The sequence below is a fragment of the Tursiops truncatus genome, chromosome 3 (assembly GCF_011762595.2).
Source record: "Tursiops truncatus isolate mTurTru1 chromosome 3, mTurTru1.mat.Y, whole genome shotgun sequence".
NCBI classification, from domain to species: Eukaryota; Metazoa; Chordata; class Mammalia; order Artiodactyla; family Delphinidae; genus Tursiops; species Tursiops truncatus.
Genome location: NC_047036.1, coordinates 159,195,882 through 159,212,028, shown reverse-complemented (window position 1 = coordinate 159,212,028; position 16,147 = coordinate 159,195,882). Strand labels below are relative to the sequence as shown.

Genomic DNA, 16,147 nt, shown 5'->3' with positions numbered 1-16,147 from the left:
GGGTAAATATTTGGTTGGATGAATAATTATTTGGAGGATGAGTGGATGGATGTCTGGGTGTGAGGATGGAAGAAAGGAAAGAAGGAAGGTAGGGAAAAGTGATGGAGGAAGAATTAAAGAAGGTTTCCGGAAGGATGGTTTGGTGGATGGGTGGGTCAGTTGTCGGAAGGATCATGGTGGATTGCCCTCTCTCAATCCCATACAGTCAATCATGAACTCTTTGTTGCTTTCCCTCTCATGCCCTTCCTCTCCCTTCTGAGCGTGGCCTCAGCCCCCCCATAGTCCCTGGTCTCCAAGCTTCCTATTTCAGATCATCTCCCACTATGTTCTTTCAAACAGGAGAGTCTGGCTGTGTCTCTTCTCTCTTAAACACTCTCCCCACTGCCCTCATGCTAAGGCCCAGGCCTCCTTCCTAGACTTTGAGGCCCCTTCCAAGTCTAGCCCCTGCTCACCTGTCCAACCACCTTTCAATCTTCTCCCCATGCGTCATGCATCATAGCCCCATCAGACCACCCAGGGGTCCCTGTACAGGCTGTGCGCCCTCTTGCGTGCCCATGGAATGCCTTCCCACCTTGCCCATGTATTGAGGGGAAGGGGCTTCTCAGGTTAGGTCCATCTGGGCGCTCTCTCAGGCCTGTCCCTTGCCCCCAGCCTGACTCTCTTTGCCAAAATCTGTGAGAAGACGGTGCTGAAGCGGGTGCTGAAGGAGTTATGGAAGCTGGTCATGAACACCATGGAGAAGACCATCGTCCTGCCACCCCTCACTGACCAGACGGTGAGGCCCACAGGGGGCCAGAGGGGACACCTGGGCTTCCTCCTCTTTGGGAGCCCGGAGAGCTTGGCATCAAAGGCATTGGGGGCTTAGAGGTCATCCAGGCACAAGGGCCATCTGAGGGTATAGAAGCCACTGGAGGTCAGTGGGGCCATTCAAAATTCAGAGAGGTCACACATGGGTCAAAGGTCATCAAAGAGGTCATTTAAAGGTCAAATAAAGAGATGTCTAGGGGACACAGGGGTCACATGTGGGTCACGAGATTATTCAAAGGTCAGAGATCACCCAGAAAACAGAGAGGTCAGCTTGGGGATCAAGGCCATCCGTGGGTTACAGAGGTTATAGGGGCCAGTGGGTTCATCAGGGGGCTTTGGAGGTCAATCAAGAGACAAGGAGAGGAGATACCCAGATTTCAAAGATCAGAGACCAATAGAACAGAGAGCTCCAGGAGGTCAACCAGAGGTTATAGAGAGCACCCAAGTTCGTAGAGGTCAAGCAGAGGTCAGTGGTCATCCAGAGACCAGGACCATGCCTCTGGGACTCTTCTGGGAACAGCCCAGAGATGGTGATCTGCAGGGTTGGTGGGTGGGTGGGGGTGGGGGGTGGGGTGGGGTGGGGGGGTGGGGGGTGGGGGTGGGGGGGTGGGGTGGGGGGGTGGGGGTGGGGGGGAGGGCGACATCTTCAGAGGGGTGTGGCTGGGCGTGGGTTACAGCGGGGAGGTGTCAGTGGCCTGAGGACAGTGATGGCATGCGGTTGATGGCACAGCACATAATGGGAGGACATTCCTGGGTGGATGAGGGAGGCTTGGGGGAGGGGCGGCGGAGGGGGCCCGCCTAGAGGCAATGATGGTGGGGGAGGCTCCGGACCTCCCGCTGCCTGCCTGTCTCCTCTGGGCTGCTGGGCTGGGCTGGGGCACCGGGTCCGGGGTCCGTCCCTCGGTGCCTTCTCCGCCCCTTCCCTGGCCTCCCTGGAGACTCATGGTGACTTATTCCCCCCTCCCCCACCGCCCTACCCCCATCACGGCTGACAGATGATCGTAAGTAGAGGCCCTTCTGTCCGTCTGTCTGTCCATCCGCTCTGTGTCTGGACTCGGCCCACCGCGTGGCTGCACCCCCCCACCCAACGCCCCCTCCTCACCCACTGGCCCCCCATCCACTGTCCCACCTCCCGCCTAGATGTGCCTGTGTCTGTCTGGGGCGGAGCATGGGGAGGGGCAGGGCCGGGAGGGAGGGAGGCCACACCCACCCCCAATTATAAGTACGAAGGAGGGGCCTCCCTCCTCCCAAAACCTCGGCCCAGCACCTTCACATCTGCCCACATCTTTTAGTTAGAATTCGCCCTTACTCCCATGCTCAGACACCACCGGGATATCCGGGTCCCCGAAACTAGAAGGAAGTTCAAAGTCAATGGAGCTCCTCTGACCTCTCTTTTCAGCTCTGAACTGTTAGTAGCCACCCGAAATACAGGTCCTCACCACCCCGGTCTGTATAGCTGATCAGTCCAGACCCCACCACCAGCCCTGCTCGCCCCACTTCCACCACACATACTAACACACAAGAATCCCAGACACACACCCAGGCACCCAGGTGGGGGAAGATGTTGTGACTCCTTGGCGTCAGGCAGACTTGGCATCAAATCTCAGCCCAGCCATTCTCTCTGTGACCTTGGGAAGTCACTTCACCTCCCAACCTCCATTTCCTTGTCCGGAAAAAGAGGTTAATTGTAGCGGCTCTCTGAGTGTTGTGAGAACCAAATAGGATGATGCGTTAAAGTGCTCGACTCAGTGACAGACTGAGGCAGAGCTCACTACATTAGAGCTAATGTTATTGGTGGTGGTGGTAGTATGTAGACACACAGGAAGGCAGAGATCAGTTAAAACCACTTTAGAGTCCTCTTTTGTAGGCAAGACAAGGCTGTTACAAGATTTCACCTTGTCAAAAGTTCGCTAGTGCTCATCTCACTTCTTGGGGCTGCAGTGTGGGTCTTTGGCTGTAACTACATGGTGGCAGCGTACCCAACTACAGACGATGCATTTGTGGGTAAAGAGCTAAGGGAATTCACATTTATTGAGGATTTCCTGTATTCCAGACCTCATAGCTGTTGTTTCAGCTCACCTTCATGACAACCCTTTGAGTAGGATGGATGTTATTATTCCCATTTTACAGATGAGGAAAGCTGAGGCTCAGAGAGTCACTTGCTCAAAGCCACATAGTAAATATATGCCAGAATCAGGATTCAAATTCAGGTCTGTCTGAATATGGAGACTATTTGCTTTCCTGTTGACTCAAGAACCAAGAGCCTCAAATATACAGTAAATGTAAATGGATTATATTTTGGCAGCAACTTCTCTCTCTCTCTCTCGGGCTCTTTCTCTTTCCTGTCTGACTCTCTTGCCCTTTTTAAGAGTCAGTCATTAAGGCACACACACAATCCCCCCGGCAACCCTTTTACCAGCCCTCTGTGCCGTGCAGATGCCCTTTACTTCCTGTCCCCATGAGTATGTGTTGTTACTCTGGATTCCCATCCCACACAGCTTGCTAGGTTGATCACCTTGTGACATTGTCTCTGCAGGGCAACCTCTTGAGAAAACATGGCAAGGGATTAGAAAAGGTAATGAGGGCCTCGTCTGCACTGAGGTCCCAAGCTCTGGTGTCTGGGTGTGTGTGTGTGTATGTGTGTGTCCATTTGCATGGGCAGAAAGGCCAGCTGGGGGTCATGGGTAGGAGGAGGGTGTCCTCACGAAGTCCCACAAAACCAGAAGTCAGAGACAAAGTGATTCCCCAGGGACGTGGCTTAGAGTGTGTGCACGTGTTTGTGCGCAAACAGCTCCTGCCCTCTCACGACAATACCCAAAGGGCTTATCCCAGCCCTGGGCTCAGCTGAAATTCTGTGGCTTCAAGAAGGGCCCAGACACTGGACAACTGCCCTGGACTGAGACATGTTTTGTTTTGTTTTGTTTATTCTAGTAGGTGTTTGTTATAAGGAGATAGGAGCTGTGGCAACACGTGAACAGTTGCCCTTGCTGTGCAGTCATACAGGAGCTATCATGCCTGTGTGCGCACAAGTGGGGTCTCCACTTCATGGACATGGGTTGTAGGGCTTCCCAACTCATTCATCCAGCCCTTTGGGGAACACATGCAGTATGTCAGGCACCATATACATGTATGTACATCCCTGGGGGGGTGGAGAGTGCATGGGTTTATGTGTGTAATTGTGCACATGCGTGCAAGTGTTTAGTAGTACACGTGTGTACTTTAGCTTGTGAATTCTGCACGTGTGTGTCTTCGTATGTTGATCTGGGGGTTTGTTTGCATAAGTTTATGCAAAGTTTATGCATAAGTTTGCATAAACTTTCTGCACACCCATGGATGTGCCTGGGTGTGTGTCTGTGTGTTGAGTGAACCGGTGATACCCGTTAGTACGCTTCTTTTAGAGTCAGGCCTGCTGGGGTAAGGTCTTGGGAGTTGGGGAAGGAGAGACTCTGAGCCTTCTCTTCTTTCCCCTCCCCAAGGCACCCCATCTTGGGGCAGGCTGACTGTGGGATTGGACACCTGTCCCCAGGTGATGGGCTGATTCTAGCCTCCTGACAGTCCAGAGTCTGGCCCCAGGTCCCCACCAGAGGACAAGGGAAGGTGCCTAGCTGGGGAGGGGTTCCAGCATTAGCCCCAGAACCTGGGAGGGAGCTCGTGGGCTGTGCTTTGAGGGGGCAGGGAAGTCCCACTGAGTATCCTCTCAGCAGCCACCCGAACTCTGACCTTCGCCTGATTCTCTCCACAGGGCAGGGCGAAAGTGCCAAGCCACTCAGATGTAAGACCAGCCTCTCCCTGTCTGTCTGGCTCCCACCCCACCCCCTACCTACCCACCACCCACCCCCTACCTTCTTCCACCTCTGTGATCCGTGCCATCGGGGGTGTACCGTGACCCTGTCTGTTGGTCTCTTCTTCCTTTGTCTGTCTGGCTTGCTCGTGAGGGGTGGCGCGGGAAGGGTGGCAGGTGGGGAGGAGGGTGCTGCAGGGGAAACCAAGGTCCAGGCTGGGCTCCCGAGTAACTGTGCCTCATGACAGCCTTGGGGAATCACAGACAAGGAATAAGAAGAGTAGCGACAGCCAGGACGCTAATAATAATACCAGTAGCGGCAGGGTGACCAGATCCCACTGGCCAGCTTGGAAAAGCATCAACGTGATTCCAAACATCCCAGCTGTAAATGGCCCTCCTCCCTGGCTAGCCCTGCCTAGGACCCCAAGACCACCCCAGGACCCAGTAATTCAGGACTCATAACTTCACTGATACTCAGCTCCCACCACAGCTGTTATCCCCTAAGCTAGTGTAGGTGCCCCTATTAGCCAGGGGAGGAAACTGAGGCCCAGAAAGGGCCAAGGACATGCCTCAGGTCACCCAACATAGTGATGGAGGAGGCAGGACATGTAGCTTCCAGGCAACGACCCCGTCTCCCCTAACACTGCCCGTGACCTCGAAACCGAGTGATAAGAACTGTGAACACTGAACAAAGACATGATTAGTCCCAGCTAAGCTGGGATATGATTTCCCCCATCAAGATGGGAAAACTGGGGGTCAGAGAGGTTAAATGACTTGCCCAGGGCCACATAGCAGAGCTGGGATTTGAACCCATGCCCACCCGGTTCATCGGAGCCATAACCAGGATGTCATATTGCTGATGTCTGTTTGGGGGGCGGGGTACTGAGGTGTGTGTTAAGGGGGAGGATTCTTCCTTTAAAAGGTCAGATTAACAGGCCCCCCAGATTACTGGGGAAATTCTTCTACAGAGGGAATGGGCCCATGGTGGGTAGTGGTTTTCACTACACAGAGCCCACCCCTTGAGTTTGCTCAAGGCTCCAAGACTTGGGGCTGGCAAGCCCCACCCATACCCGCAAACACCATCACAGCCTGCTCTCTGTTTTCTTCTCTGTCCCACAAACCTGGGGTCATGGTGGAGATGGCAGGATGGGTAGCACCCCACGGGACTGAGATTTCTGGAGACAAGGTCACCATCTCCTTCTCAGCACTTCCTGGGGGTCTCCAGACCTCTGTCCCCAGGACACAACCATTGCCCTGCCCAGAGCCTTTGGACAAGAACCAAGATGGCGTCCAGGGCTGGGGTGTCAGTGGCAGCTTGGGCACTGGGCAGAAGGACCCCCCCACCCTCACCGGGGTTATGTCTGTTGTTACCTACAGGGAACCCAGATGATCTTCAATGCAGCCAAGGAGCTGGGTCAGCTGTCTAAACTCAAGGTGAGGCCAGGGGTGGGGGCAGGGCATTGGGGTGGGAGGCTTCTTAGGGAAGAGGTCCCAGAATAGTGGCATGCTTTGCAGGCTCAAAGGACAGACACCCTACTCAGACTGGCTTAATCACAATGTATTTGCTCAGTGTATTGAAAAGAGGTGCAAGGTTCAGCTTCAGATACAGCTTGATCAAGAATACAAACAATTTATTTGACAAATATTTATTGAGCACCAGCTGTGTGCCAGCCACATGCTAGGCACTGGGAACACAATGATGAAAAGACAGACCCACTATCCAACTCTTCAGAGTTTAGCAAGAATGAGACCCATAGGCAGATCCCCAAGGCAGAATTTGCTCCGCCCACGTGGACACTCTCTCCATCCATCCAGGACCACATGGTACGAGAAGAAGCCAAGAGCTTGACCCCGAAGCAGTGTGCAGTTGTTGAGCTGGCCCTGGACACTATCAAGGTGAGAGGCCACACCCCTGCCCATCCCAGATGGGGCAGGCAGAGGGTGTGGCTGGTGTGGACATGGACCTAGGCTCAAACCCACCTTAATTCATTCCATTTATAAACACTTCTTGATGACCCTTCTATGTCAGCTCCAGGCTGGCTGATGGCAGGGACTTGAGGAGCCCCAGGCTGGATGTCAGTTGGATGTAGACATCCCCAGCCTTGTGGGGTCAGGACAGGGTAGAAGAAAAGATGGGAGAGCCCAGGGAGGGGGCAGTAAGGGCTTTCTGGATTAGAAGGCATGTGGGAGGTGGTGGGGTTTGAGGACTGCATAGAAATTCACAAGGCAAAGCAACAGCATTCTAGGCAGGGAACCAGTCCATGCAAGAACATGGAGACATGAAAGGGGCCGTGGTCTCCATGAAATAAAAAGTGTGAAAACTACTCTGAAGGAAATGTTTTGTTGAAATGGAGAATTATAGCACAACAGGGTTGGCAACACATGTAGTTGGGGTGGTTAAGGAAAACTCCTTGAAACCTTAATCAAAGAAAGACAGGGAGCCAGCCGTGGCAAAATAAGGAGTGGGAGTGGGGCTGGGAGGGCCTTCATGCCAGTGAGCATAGTAAGTGCAAAGGCCCTGAGGCAGGTATGTTCTAGGGAAGACTTTTGGAAAGAAGGCTGGGAGGGGTGCAGGGCATGGGTGTTATTCTGAAGGGGCTGGGAGTCCACAGGCGTGTTTGGGGCAGGGGTGGAGGTGAGGGAATAGCAGGACCTGGGTGTTCTGAAGATCTGCCCTGTCGTGGCATATCACAGCAGAGGGCAGTGGAGTAGGGGAGGGAGAGTTGGGGCTGCCCAGCCCAATGCGTGGGTAGGGGGTCCCGCCAGCCTTACCTCTCTCCACCCTGTTCCCCACAGCAATACTTCCATGCGGGTGGCGTGGGCCTCAAGAAAACCTTCCTGGAGAAGAGTCCAGACCTGCAGTCCCTGCGCTACGCCCTGTCCCTCTACACGCAGGCCACCGACCTGCTCATCAAGACATTCGTGCAGACGCAGTCGGCCCAGGGTAAGGAGCCACTGGTTAACGCGATGACAATCCCCCGCCCGCAGGGGCAGCCGAGCCCCTCTGACTCACCTCCTCTGTGATGTCATGGGTCTGGGCCGAATTAACAGCTCCGGGGCGCACCTGAGCTCCATGGTGTCACCAGGCCAATGAGCAATCTACAGCTCGTAGGAACCTATGACGTCATTGGGCCAGGAGGGGATGACCTCTCCGGGGAAAATCCATGACGTCATGGTGTCAGGATGTGATTGAAAGCTGTGGGGAGGGATCTCTGACGGCCAGGACTAGGGAGTGATTGACAGCTCTTAGGGGCGGGACCTCGACGCCCTGGTTCCAGGGAGTGGTTGACATCTCTGGGGGAGGGACCTGTGACGGCAGTTGACTAAGGACTGTTTGACAGCTCTGGCAGGGGCGGGACCTCTGACGTCATGCGGCCAAGGAATGATTGGCAGCTCCCGGGGAGGGACCTCTGGGGGAATGGTTGAAAGTACCCCAGGGAGGGACCTCTGTACTGTCAGGGGCTAAGGAATGACAGCCCCAGAGATGGGAGGGACCCCGACCTGGAGAGGACGGACGGAGAGGGAGTTCTCATTTCTCAAGTTCTCTCTTTCTCTCTCTCTTCTCTTGCCTCTGTCTCCTGTCCCTCTCTGAGTTCGCACACAGCAGCTGGGGCTGGGGGGGCAGAACTCCAGGGTCCTAGTTCCCCTCCCTGGGGACCACCCTTTTCAAAATTGGCCCTAAGAGTGCAGACAACGGAGAGAAGTTTGGCCTCTGACCCAGGTTTAGTTCCGGCAGTGAAAGAGGAGGCCGGGGTGAGGGGTTCTAGACCCCGTGGCCACAAGCGGCCCCTTCCCCCCCGAGTCAGCCCAGGGCCTAGGGCCCTCGGCTTCGTGCCCAGCCCACGCTGCTGCTTTTAGTGTCCCTGGTGTGCCCCCGGAGCAGGAGGCTGTCTGTCTGTCCGTCTGCAGCTGACGTTTCTCTCTCTCTTGTTTCTCCTCCCTCTCACTCGCCGCCCCCTCTCCGCGCCTACCCTGCTCCCCGTCACGCACACTCGCCCTCCATCCTCGCCTCTCGCTCGCTCGTCTCTCCCCCCACCACTCCTCCCTTCCCTCCTTTCTCCACCTCCCCACCGTGATTAGTCCATGGTGGAAAAGGGACTAGGTTTACCCTTAGTGAAGACATTTATCCTGAGAAGGGTACGTGCTTCCGCCGCCCACCCGCGCCCGGTGCCCGGTGCCTGCGCCCCTCCCGGCCCGGCTAGTAAAAGGCCCGTCCTTCCGTCTCCCAGGCCTGCGGGGCCCCGCCCAGACCCGACTGGCTGCGAGGGGGCCGAGGCGGACAAGGGGGAAGGACGGCTTGCTGGTTCCACGTGGGGAAGGAGAAGCGATTCGAGTCGCAATTCGTTTCTCCCTAGGTGCTTCTCTTAAACCAGATCCCGGGTCCCCCCAGACAGGCGCCTGCCCGGTTAAGAGCGGGCTCAGATTACAGCTCTGCCACTCCGTGGCTGGGCGCCTCTGGCAACAGGCTGCCTCCCTGAGCCTCAGGTTTCTCATCTGTAAGATGGGAGCAGTCAAGGACCCTAATTCATAGGATTATTTTTAGGATTAGGTGAATTAAATTTAGCCCTGAGACTTTCCTGACAGGAAAGTTCCTGACGTGTACTAGCTGGCAACAATTGTTAGTTGTTTTATTATTATTGTTTATATGATTATTATGATTATTGATGTCACTTTTCTAAGCATAGAAAACCAACATTTTTTAGGCTCTAACTCTGGGTCAGCCCTTGTGCCAAGCATTTCTCAGGGACTCTCGGAAAACATTCCTCCTGGTCGCTCCACAGGGCGTCCATCATTCCATAGATGAGGAAGCTGAGTCTCAGAGGAGATTAAGCCCTTTGCCCAAGGAACCTTCCCCTGTAGGGGGTGTCCAGGACTTGGGGAGTGGGGATGGGGTTGGGGAAAGCACAGAGAAGCCCGCGAAAGACCCTTCCCCTTGGAGCCAGCAAACCACGGGATGGGGGTGCCCAGCACTGCCCCCCTCCCCCTTCTTACTAGCTTTGGCCATGATCTGACCCCTCACCCCACCCACCACTGTCCGACTCTCCCCTGGCACCCCTCAGTCTGGCCCGGATTGAGCTTGCTGTGAAGCATCAGCCTGGGGGTGGCGGGTGAGGCTGAGCATGTGACTGGTTGGGGCAAGGGGGGTGGGAGCCTGAGATGACAAGGAAGGCAGCCTGGGGTGGGCAGCGAAGATGAGGGGGTGCAGGGTCTTCAGGCCCCTCTGCCCCCTGAGCCTCGGTCACTTTCCGCCCAGAGACAGGTAACCCGGTCAACCTTGGACTGACCCGTTCTCCTTCCCCACACCCACCCCTGCCTTTCCCCCTGTTCCTCCCCCCATGCATGGAGTGCTCCAGGTGTGGGGAGCTTCCTGAGGGGCAGGGGAGGGGACTGGTGGGGGTGCTGACGGTCACAGGTTCCCAGGCCCCACAGGATGCCCTTCCCAAGAGTCACAGAGGGAGGAATGGGGACAGAAGCTTTTAAACTGCTCCTTCAATGATCCCCATCAGAACTAATCAATCAGGATGCTTGTGGTGGCCAGAAACTGAAGCGTACCTTACCCTGACTCAGGCAGACTAGAGAATTTGTGAGCCTGTAACTGAAAGATTAGGAATTGATTTGGCATCAGTAATAGCTGGATCTAGAGTCTCCAACAATGCCATCGGTCACTGGTCTCTGTTGAGACCTCTGTGAGGTGGACTCTCCCCTCACTGGGTAGAGTCAGCCTTGCCAGCCTAACCAGAGAGAGACTCTTTCCTAAGAGTTACAGCAAAAGTCTCAGGGCCAATTTCTATTGGCCCAGCTTGGGTCACATGACCATCCCTGAGCCAATCACTGCAGCCATGGCTAGAGAATGCTCTGATTGGGCACCCGTGGTTCGTTTAGCCTTACCTGAAGTGTGAGATGGAGCCACAAGGTCTGAGGTGAGGTAGGGACATTTCTCAATGGAAACTTGAGATGGTCTATTGGAAAAGGAATGGCAGGGAAAATGAAAGATTTCTCTACAAGCTGTCACTTCAGGAGAGCTGAGGATTCTGGGTCATGTTATCACAGTGTGTTGGAGGAGTAGTGAGGAAGCCTGTGAGGCTGGAGCCAACGTGGCAAGGGTAAGAGTGGAGGGAGGTGAGGCAGGAGAGGTAATAGTGACACATGTCAGGAGTGACACTGCAGGCCACAAAAGGACTTCGATTATTTCAGAGTGAGATGGGAGCCATGGGAGGATTTTGAGCAGAGAAGGGACATGATCTGAGTTAGGATTTCTCTGGCTGGTGTACTGAAAGAAGCTGAGAGGAGGGTGCAGGGAGACAGCGAGGAGGCCACTGCAATATTCCAGGTTGGCCTAGTTGGCCCAGGGACAACTCCTATTGGCCTATCTTGGGTCACATGACCATTCCTGAGCCAGTCACTGCAGCCATGGCCAGGGAATGCTCTGACTGGGCAGCCATGATTCATTTAGCCATACCTGAAGTGTGAGATGGAGCCAGAAGGTTGATGGGGGCTGGACCAGGATGGAGGCCAAGGAGGTGGGCCAAATTCTGGGTGTATTTTAAAGGTAGAGCTGACAGGATTTTCCACCGTACCAGTACTTAGGGAGGAAATGAAAACAAAAAAGGGGTTGAGGACTAAGGCACCGCCTGCCCCAACAGCTTGAAGATCAACAGAGGAGGAGGAAATGGCAAAAGAGGGTGAGAAGGAGTGACTAATCTGTAGGATGAGAACAGATTGGAGAGTGTGGCCTTGTTGCAGCCAAGAGGAGAAACTGAGGCACAGGAAGCCAGGGTATCAGATGCTGCCAAGATGGTGTGAAAGATGAAGGCTGAGTTTAATGACAGGGAATGAGAAAAAGGACATTAGGCTCAGAGAAGTTAAGAGATCTGCCTGAGATCACACAGTGAGGCAGTGAAAGGCTAGAACCCAGGATTCTTGGCCTCCCTAAGAATACCCATCTTCCCAGCCCACCCTCAGTGCCACCCTGTCACGGCTGATGACCTGGTGCCGCCAGCACATGGTGGGTGGGAGGCAGTCCAGGTCCTTTCTGGTGGGTGGGAAAGAATGAAGCTTATGCCAAGCATCCTCCCCTGCCCCGGCCAGGCTCGGGTGTGGAAGACCCTGTGGGTGAAGTCTCCGTCCATGTAGAGCTCTTCACTCATCCAGGAACTGGGGAACACAAGGTCACAGTGAAAGGTGAGTAATCTGAGGTGGGAGGGAGAGTGCCTCAGCCAGGATGCACTAGGTTCTAAGACAGAAAACCAAACTCAAACTGGCGTAAGGAAGAAATTTTTTTTCGTTAAAAAAAATCTTTTTATAAAACTGAAAATTCCCGAAGTCACCACCTTCAGGCATAGCTGGATGAAGAGGTACAAAGAGTGTTACAGACCTCATTCCACTTTCTGTCTCAGCTCTGCTTTCCTTTTGTTGGCTTTTATTTTCTAATTAGAACACAGATTGGGCTGTCTTAGCCAAAGCCTAAAATAACAGTGGCTTAAACAAGATAGATGGAATAAAGCTTTCTCTGAGGTAACTCCGAGGACAGTCAGCCCAGAATTGATGAAGAGGCTTCACAGTGTTGGGGATCCAGGCCCCTGACATCTTTTGTTGTACTTTTATCCCTAATATGCTTTCTTCCTCTGTAGGGTCCCAAAGAACTCAGCCCCCATCAGCATCCCACCTTGCATTTAGGAGAAGGCGAAAGTTTAGGGCATTCTCCCTGCCTTTTAAGCCACAACCTGAAAGCTGTACGCATCACTTCCTCTTACATCTCATTGGCTGGAAGTTAGTCATATGGCCACACTTGGCTACAGAAGCATTCTGGGAAATGTAGTCTTTCAGACAGGCTTTGAAAACCACAACTGTGTACGGGGGGACTCTAACCAACCTTACCTTCTAATTCCCCCAACAGTGGTGGCTGCCAATGACCTCAAGTGGCAGACTTCTGGCATTTTCCGGCCATTCATCGAGGTCAACATCATCGGGCCCCAGCTCAGTGACAAGAAACGCAAGTTTGCGACCAAATCTAAGAACAACAGCTGGGCCCCAAAGTACAATGAGAGCTTCCAGTTGTAAGTCTGGGATGCTTAGGGGAGAATGGCAAGGGGACATCCGCTATATGAACCTCAGGGCCCACTAGGCAGGAGGGATGTCTGGTGGGCCAGTGGTACCTAGGGACAGGAACAGGAGAGCTCACATCCTAGGTGGGTATGCTGGGAAGGGAGGCACCTTAGTACAGGAGTGACATCAGTGAGGGAACACCAGGATGGAGGTGACCACCTTGGGGGGCAGACAGGTCCCAGAGGACAGTGAGTGTGATATAACCTCATGATGAGGGCTCATGAAGGGGAGGAGTCTGGCCAGAAGGAGCGTGTTGGGCAGGGGCATTTCCAGGGCTGGAGATTCTGGTCTGTTTAAGAGGCGTGGTTGGTCATGATGGGGCAAGAGGCTTGTGGGTGAGGGGCTGAGGGGCATAGACATGGACCTCTTCGAGTCAGCAATGAACTTTGTCAGGGCTATTGGGGCAGGTCATCTGGAGGAGTCTGCTCTGGGGGACAAGAGTGGAGTGTGGCTTGGCCCAGGTCATGGGGGTATGTGTCGTATGGGTAGGACTGTGGTCACATCTAGGTGGGGCTCCCTAGGTCAGGGGCATCAGGGTCTAGAGGAGCAGATGATTTATGGGGAACATAAACAAGTCTGATCAAGGTGTACAGAGGGGTTCTCTGGGGTGGGGGTGAGGGTCGGCGGATCTTTGGATCAGGTGTGAACCTCACTGGGGCAGGGTAACATTGGGGGTGTTCTTGGGGGACAGAGTACAGTGGGGTAAGGGGACATCAGAGCTGGGGGGAAGTGGAGGCCCCTGAGGGACAGGAGCCTGGCCAGTCCTGTGAGGGGAGAGCTCTTGGTCAGAGGACTTTGGAGAGCTAGGTCACCTGAAGCAATCCCTGGGGGCAAGAGCACCGCCTAGGAGGGGGCAGATGTCTCCTGGGGTGGCCCAAACTAGTTGAGAGCTAGGAATGTAGCCTGGGAAGGAGAGGCAAGGGATCGGTGTGCATGTAGCCTGAAAGAAATGAGTTCTTGACTAGCCAGCATCAGGCCGCACTGGCGACTTCGTAGCCTTTCGTAGCCTGGGGGAGGGGGAGGAGCGCTGGAGTGGGTAGTCACTCATGGTGAGACATCTTGGCAGGTTACATGGGCGTACGAAGAGTAGGCTAGGGAGCAGGGGGGAGGGGCCACGTCAAGGGGAGAACTTGAGTTCAGATGGGAGCCTGGTAAAGGGGCTTCTTGGTGTCATATCTGGGTAGGGTGGTGGAGGCAGCAGCTCAGCTGGCTGAGAGTGTGGGTGCTGGTATCGCAGGGTGGGAGCATGGCCTAGCCAGAGGACTCTGGGGGAAGGGTCTCTTGGGGGTGGGGATGTGGCTTGGCTGGGGGCTGGGAGTAGTCTGATGGAGGCGTCCTTGGGTGAGGAAAAGGAAGAAGGGAAGGAGAGACTTGGCAGGGACAATGCTGGGGATGGACATTGTCAGCTGATGTGGGCGTGTCCCAGCGCGGGGCTATGGGGCCGGACATCTGGGTCAGGGGTGGGGCCCGGCCTAAGTGGAAGGTTATGAAAATAGGAGGCCACTCATTATGGGAATGGCCCAGCTCAGAATGCCCCAGCTCAGAATGCGCGGCTGTGGGCGTGACCCGGGGCAGGGGAAGCGGGGGTCACCGGTAGGGGCGTGGCTGGTCAGTGGGCGGGACGTGTCCTCACGCCTAGCCTTCCCGCAGCACGCTGAGCGCCGAAGCGGGCCCGGAGTGCTATGAGCTGCAGGTGTGCGTCAAGGACTACTGCTTCGCGCGCGAGGACCGCACAGTGGGGCTGGCCGTGCTGCAGCTGCGCGAGCTGGTCCAGCGCGGGAGCGCCGCCTGCTGGCTGCCGCTTGGCCGCCGCATCCACATGGACGACACGGGCCTCACGGTGCTGCGCATCCTGTCGCAACGCAGCAACGATGAGGTGGCCAAGGAGTTCGTCAAGCTTAAGTCGGACACGCGCTCCGCCGAGGAGGGCGGGGCCGCGCCTGCTCCATAGCGTGGGGCACGCAGGCGGGCACCACTGCGCCTGCGCAGAGCGCACGGGGTGGGGCGGCGCCCGCGAGCTGGGACCTCCCAGGGGGCGAGTGTCCGCGCTCTGTGCTGAGGTTGGGCTGCACCTGCGCCCTGGATTTAGTTCCCCCTCTGGGGAAAGGTGAATGGCAACGCCCCGCCCCCTCAGGAGGCCGCGCAGTGGGGCGCGAGGAAGGAAGAAGGCACATCCCCCTACTTGAGGCCACTCCCCCATCGTCTAGGGGGACTTTCGAGCTGGGATGGGAGGAAAACCCACCCCCTAGTAAGGAGGCCAGGTCCCAGGGCTGTGGTACCGGGAGGCTCTGTCTCCTGCCCCCTGGGGAAGCCATAAGATGGGTCCCCAACCCCTGGGGCCCAAGATCAATTTGCCAAGTATGGAACTCTCAGCTCCCTCGAGGGGCGGGCTCTGGGCAAGGGGCAGGGCTTCCTGGAGCGCCTCCTAGGGTGGTCTGGGGCCTGGAGGGACTAGGGTGGTGATTGGAGGGCCCCCCGGGTGTACCAGAGTCCCTTTTGATGTTTGTGCAAAAAATAAACAGGGAAGGGGGGAGGATGGAATTTCAAAAGCACATGCGCCCTTGGGCGCCCAAACCCTGGGGACCAAGGGGTCGGCTTTGGGGCTCCCGCGCCGTCCCCACTTCCCTATGGGGGTTTGCCTCCCTTTTCCCCCCCACATACCCAATCCTCATATCGTAGAGTTCAACCCACCCATTTGACGACGAAACTGAGGCCCGGAGAGCTGCCTGAGACAATGCCGAGGGTCCCAGTGCCACACCCTCTCCCCATTCCCTTTGGCCTGTGTGCCCCATTGAAGGGTGGGCTGAGATCGGATGACCCGATACAGCTCCCCATTGCTGCTAATCCCCCTTAGGGGACCTCCCCCAACCCTTAAAGGGATGGGGGTCCTGGGCCAAGACCCCCAGTGCCCCCTCCCATCTCTGGTTGCCAAGCAAAACCCCTGCCCTCAGCACTTTCCAGTGGGACCCCACGGGGAGATACCCTGAGAACTCCTGACCTCCCGCCAAAAAAGCGTGAAGGTTTGGGATTCCCTGGATCCAGTCCCCTAAGCCAACCCCTTCTTCCTTCCCCAGAATGCTCCAGTCAGGAAAGAACAGAAAGAGACCAGAAACTCGAGGGGGGGTGGGGGGGTGGGGTGTGTGTGTGTGTGTGTGTGTGTGTGTGTGTGTGTGTGTGTGTTGGGAGCTTCCTCCCCAGAAACTCGAGGGGGTGTGTGTGTGTGTGTTGGGAGCTTCCTCCCCAGAAACTCGAGGGTGTGTGTGTGTGTGTGTTGGGAGCTTCCTCCCCAGAAACTCGAGGGTGTGTGTGTGTGTGTGTGTGTGTGTGTGTGTGTGTGTGTTGGGAGCTTCCTCCCCATAATCCCATTCATTCATTTAAACACACAGGTCACAGGATACCCCGGGGGGGGGGGCGGGGGGGGGCCTCTAGCTGCCTGAAACTCTTCCTCCTGCA

At 55.7% G+C, this 16,147-nt stretch overlaps 1 protein-coding gene across 4 annotated transcripts in view; it reads left to right on the top strand.

Annotated features, from left to right (window-relative positions):
- Positions 1 to 15,806, top strand: part of UNC13A (unc-13 homolog A) — a 64,041-nt gene extending 48,235 nt beyond the window's left edge. For 2 of the 4 annotated variants that reach the window (XM_073801936.1, XM_073801935.1), the window contains exons 34-42: positions 652 to 775; positions 3,344 to 3,382; positions 4,550 to 4,579; positions 5,966 to 6,022; positions 6,404 to 6,484; positions 7,385 to 7,532; positions 11,678 to 11,770; positions 12,486 to 12,645; positions 14,345 to 15,806. In XM_073801936.1, the coding sequence (XP_073658037.1) occupies positions 652 to 775; positions 3,344 to 3,382; positions 4,550 to 4,579; positions 5,966 to 6,022; positions 6,404 to 6,484; positions 7,385 to 7,532; positions 11,678 to 11,770; positions 12,486 to 12,645; positions 14,345 to 14,645 (1,033 nt within the window). In that variant the 3' untranslated portion in view covers positions 14,646 to 15,806. Of the gene's footprint in view, positions 1 to 651; positions 776 to 1,802; positions 1,809 to 3,343; positions 3,383 to 4,549; positions 4,580 to 5,965; positions 6,023 to 6,403; positions 6,485 to 7,384; positions 7,533 to 11,677; positions 11,771 to 12,485; positions 12,646 to 14,344 lie in introns of all 4 variants that reach the window. The other 2 variants (XM_033855165.2, XM_073801937.1) reach the window with 2 other exon arrangements.
- The last annotated feature ends 341 nt before the right edge of the window (positions 15,807 to 16,147 follow it).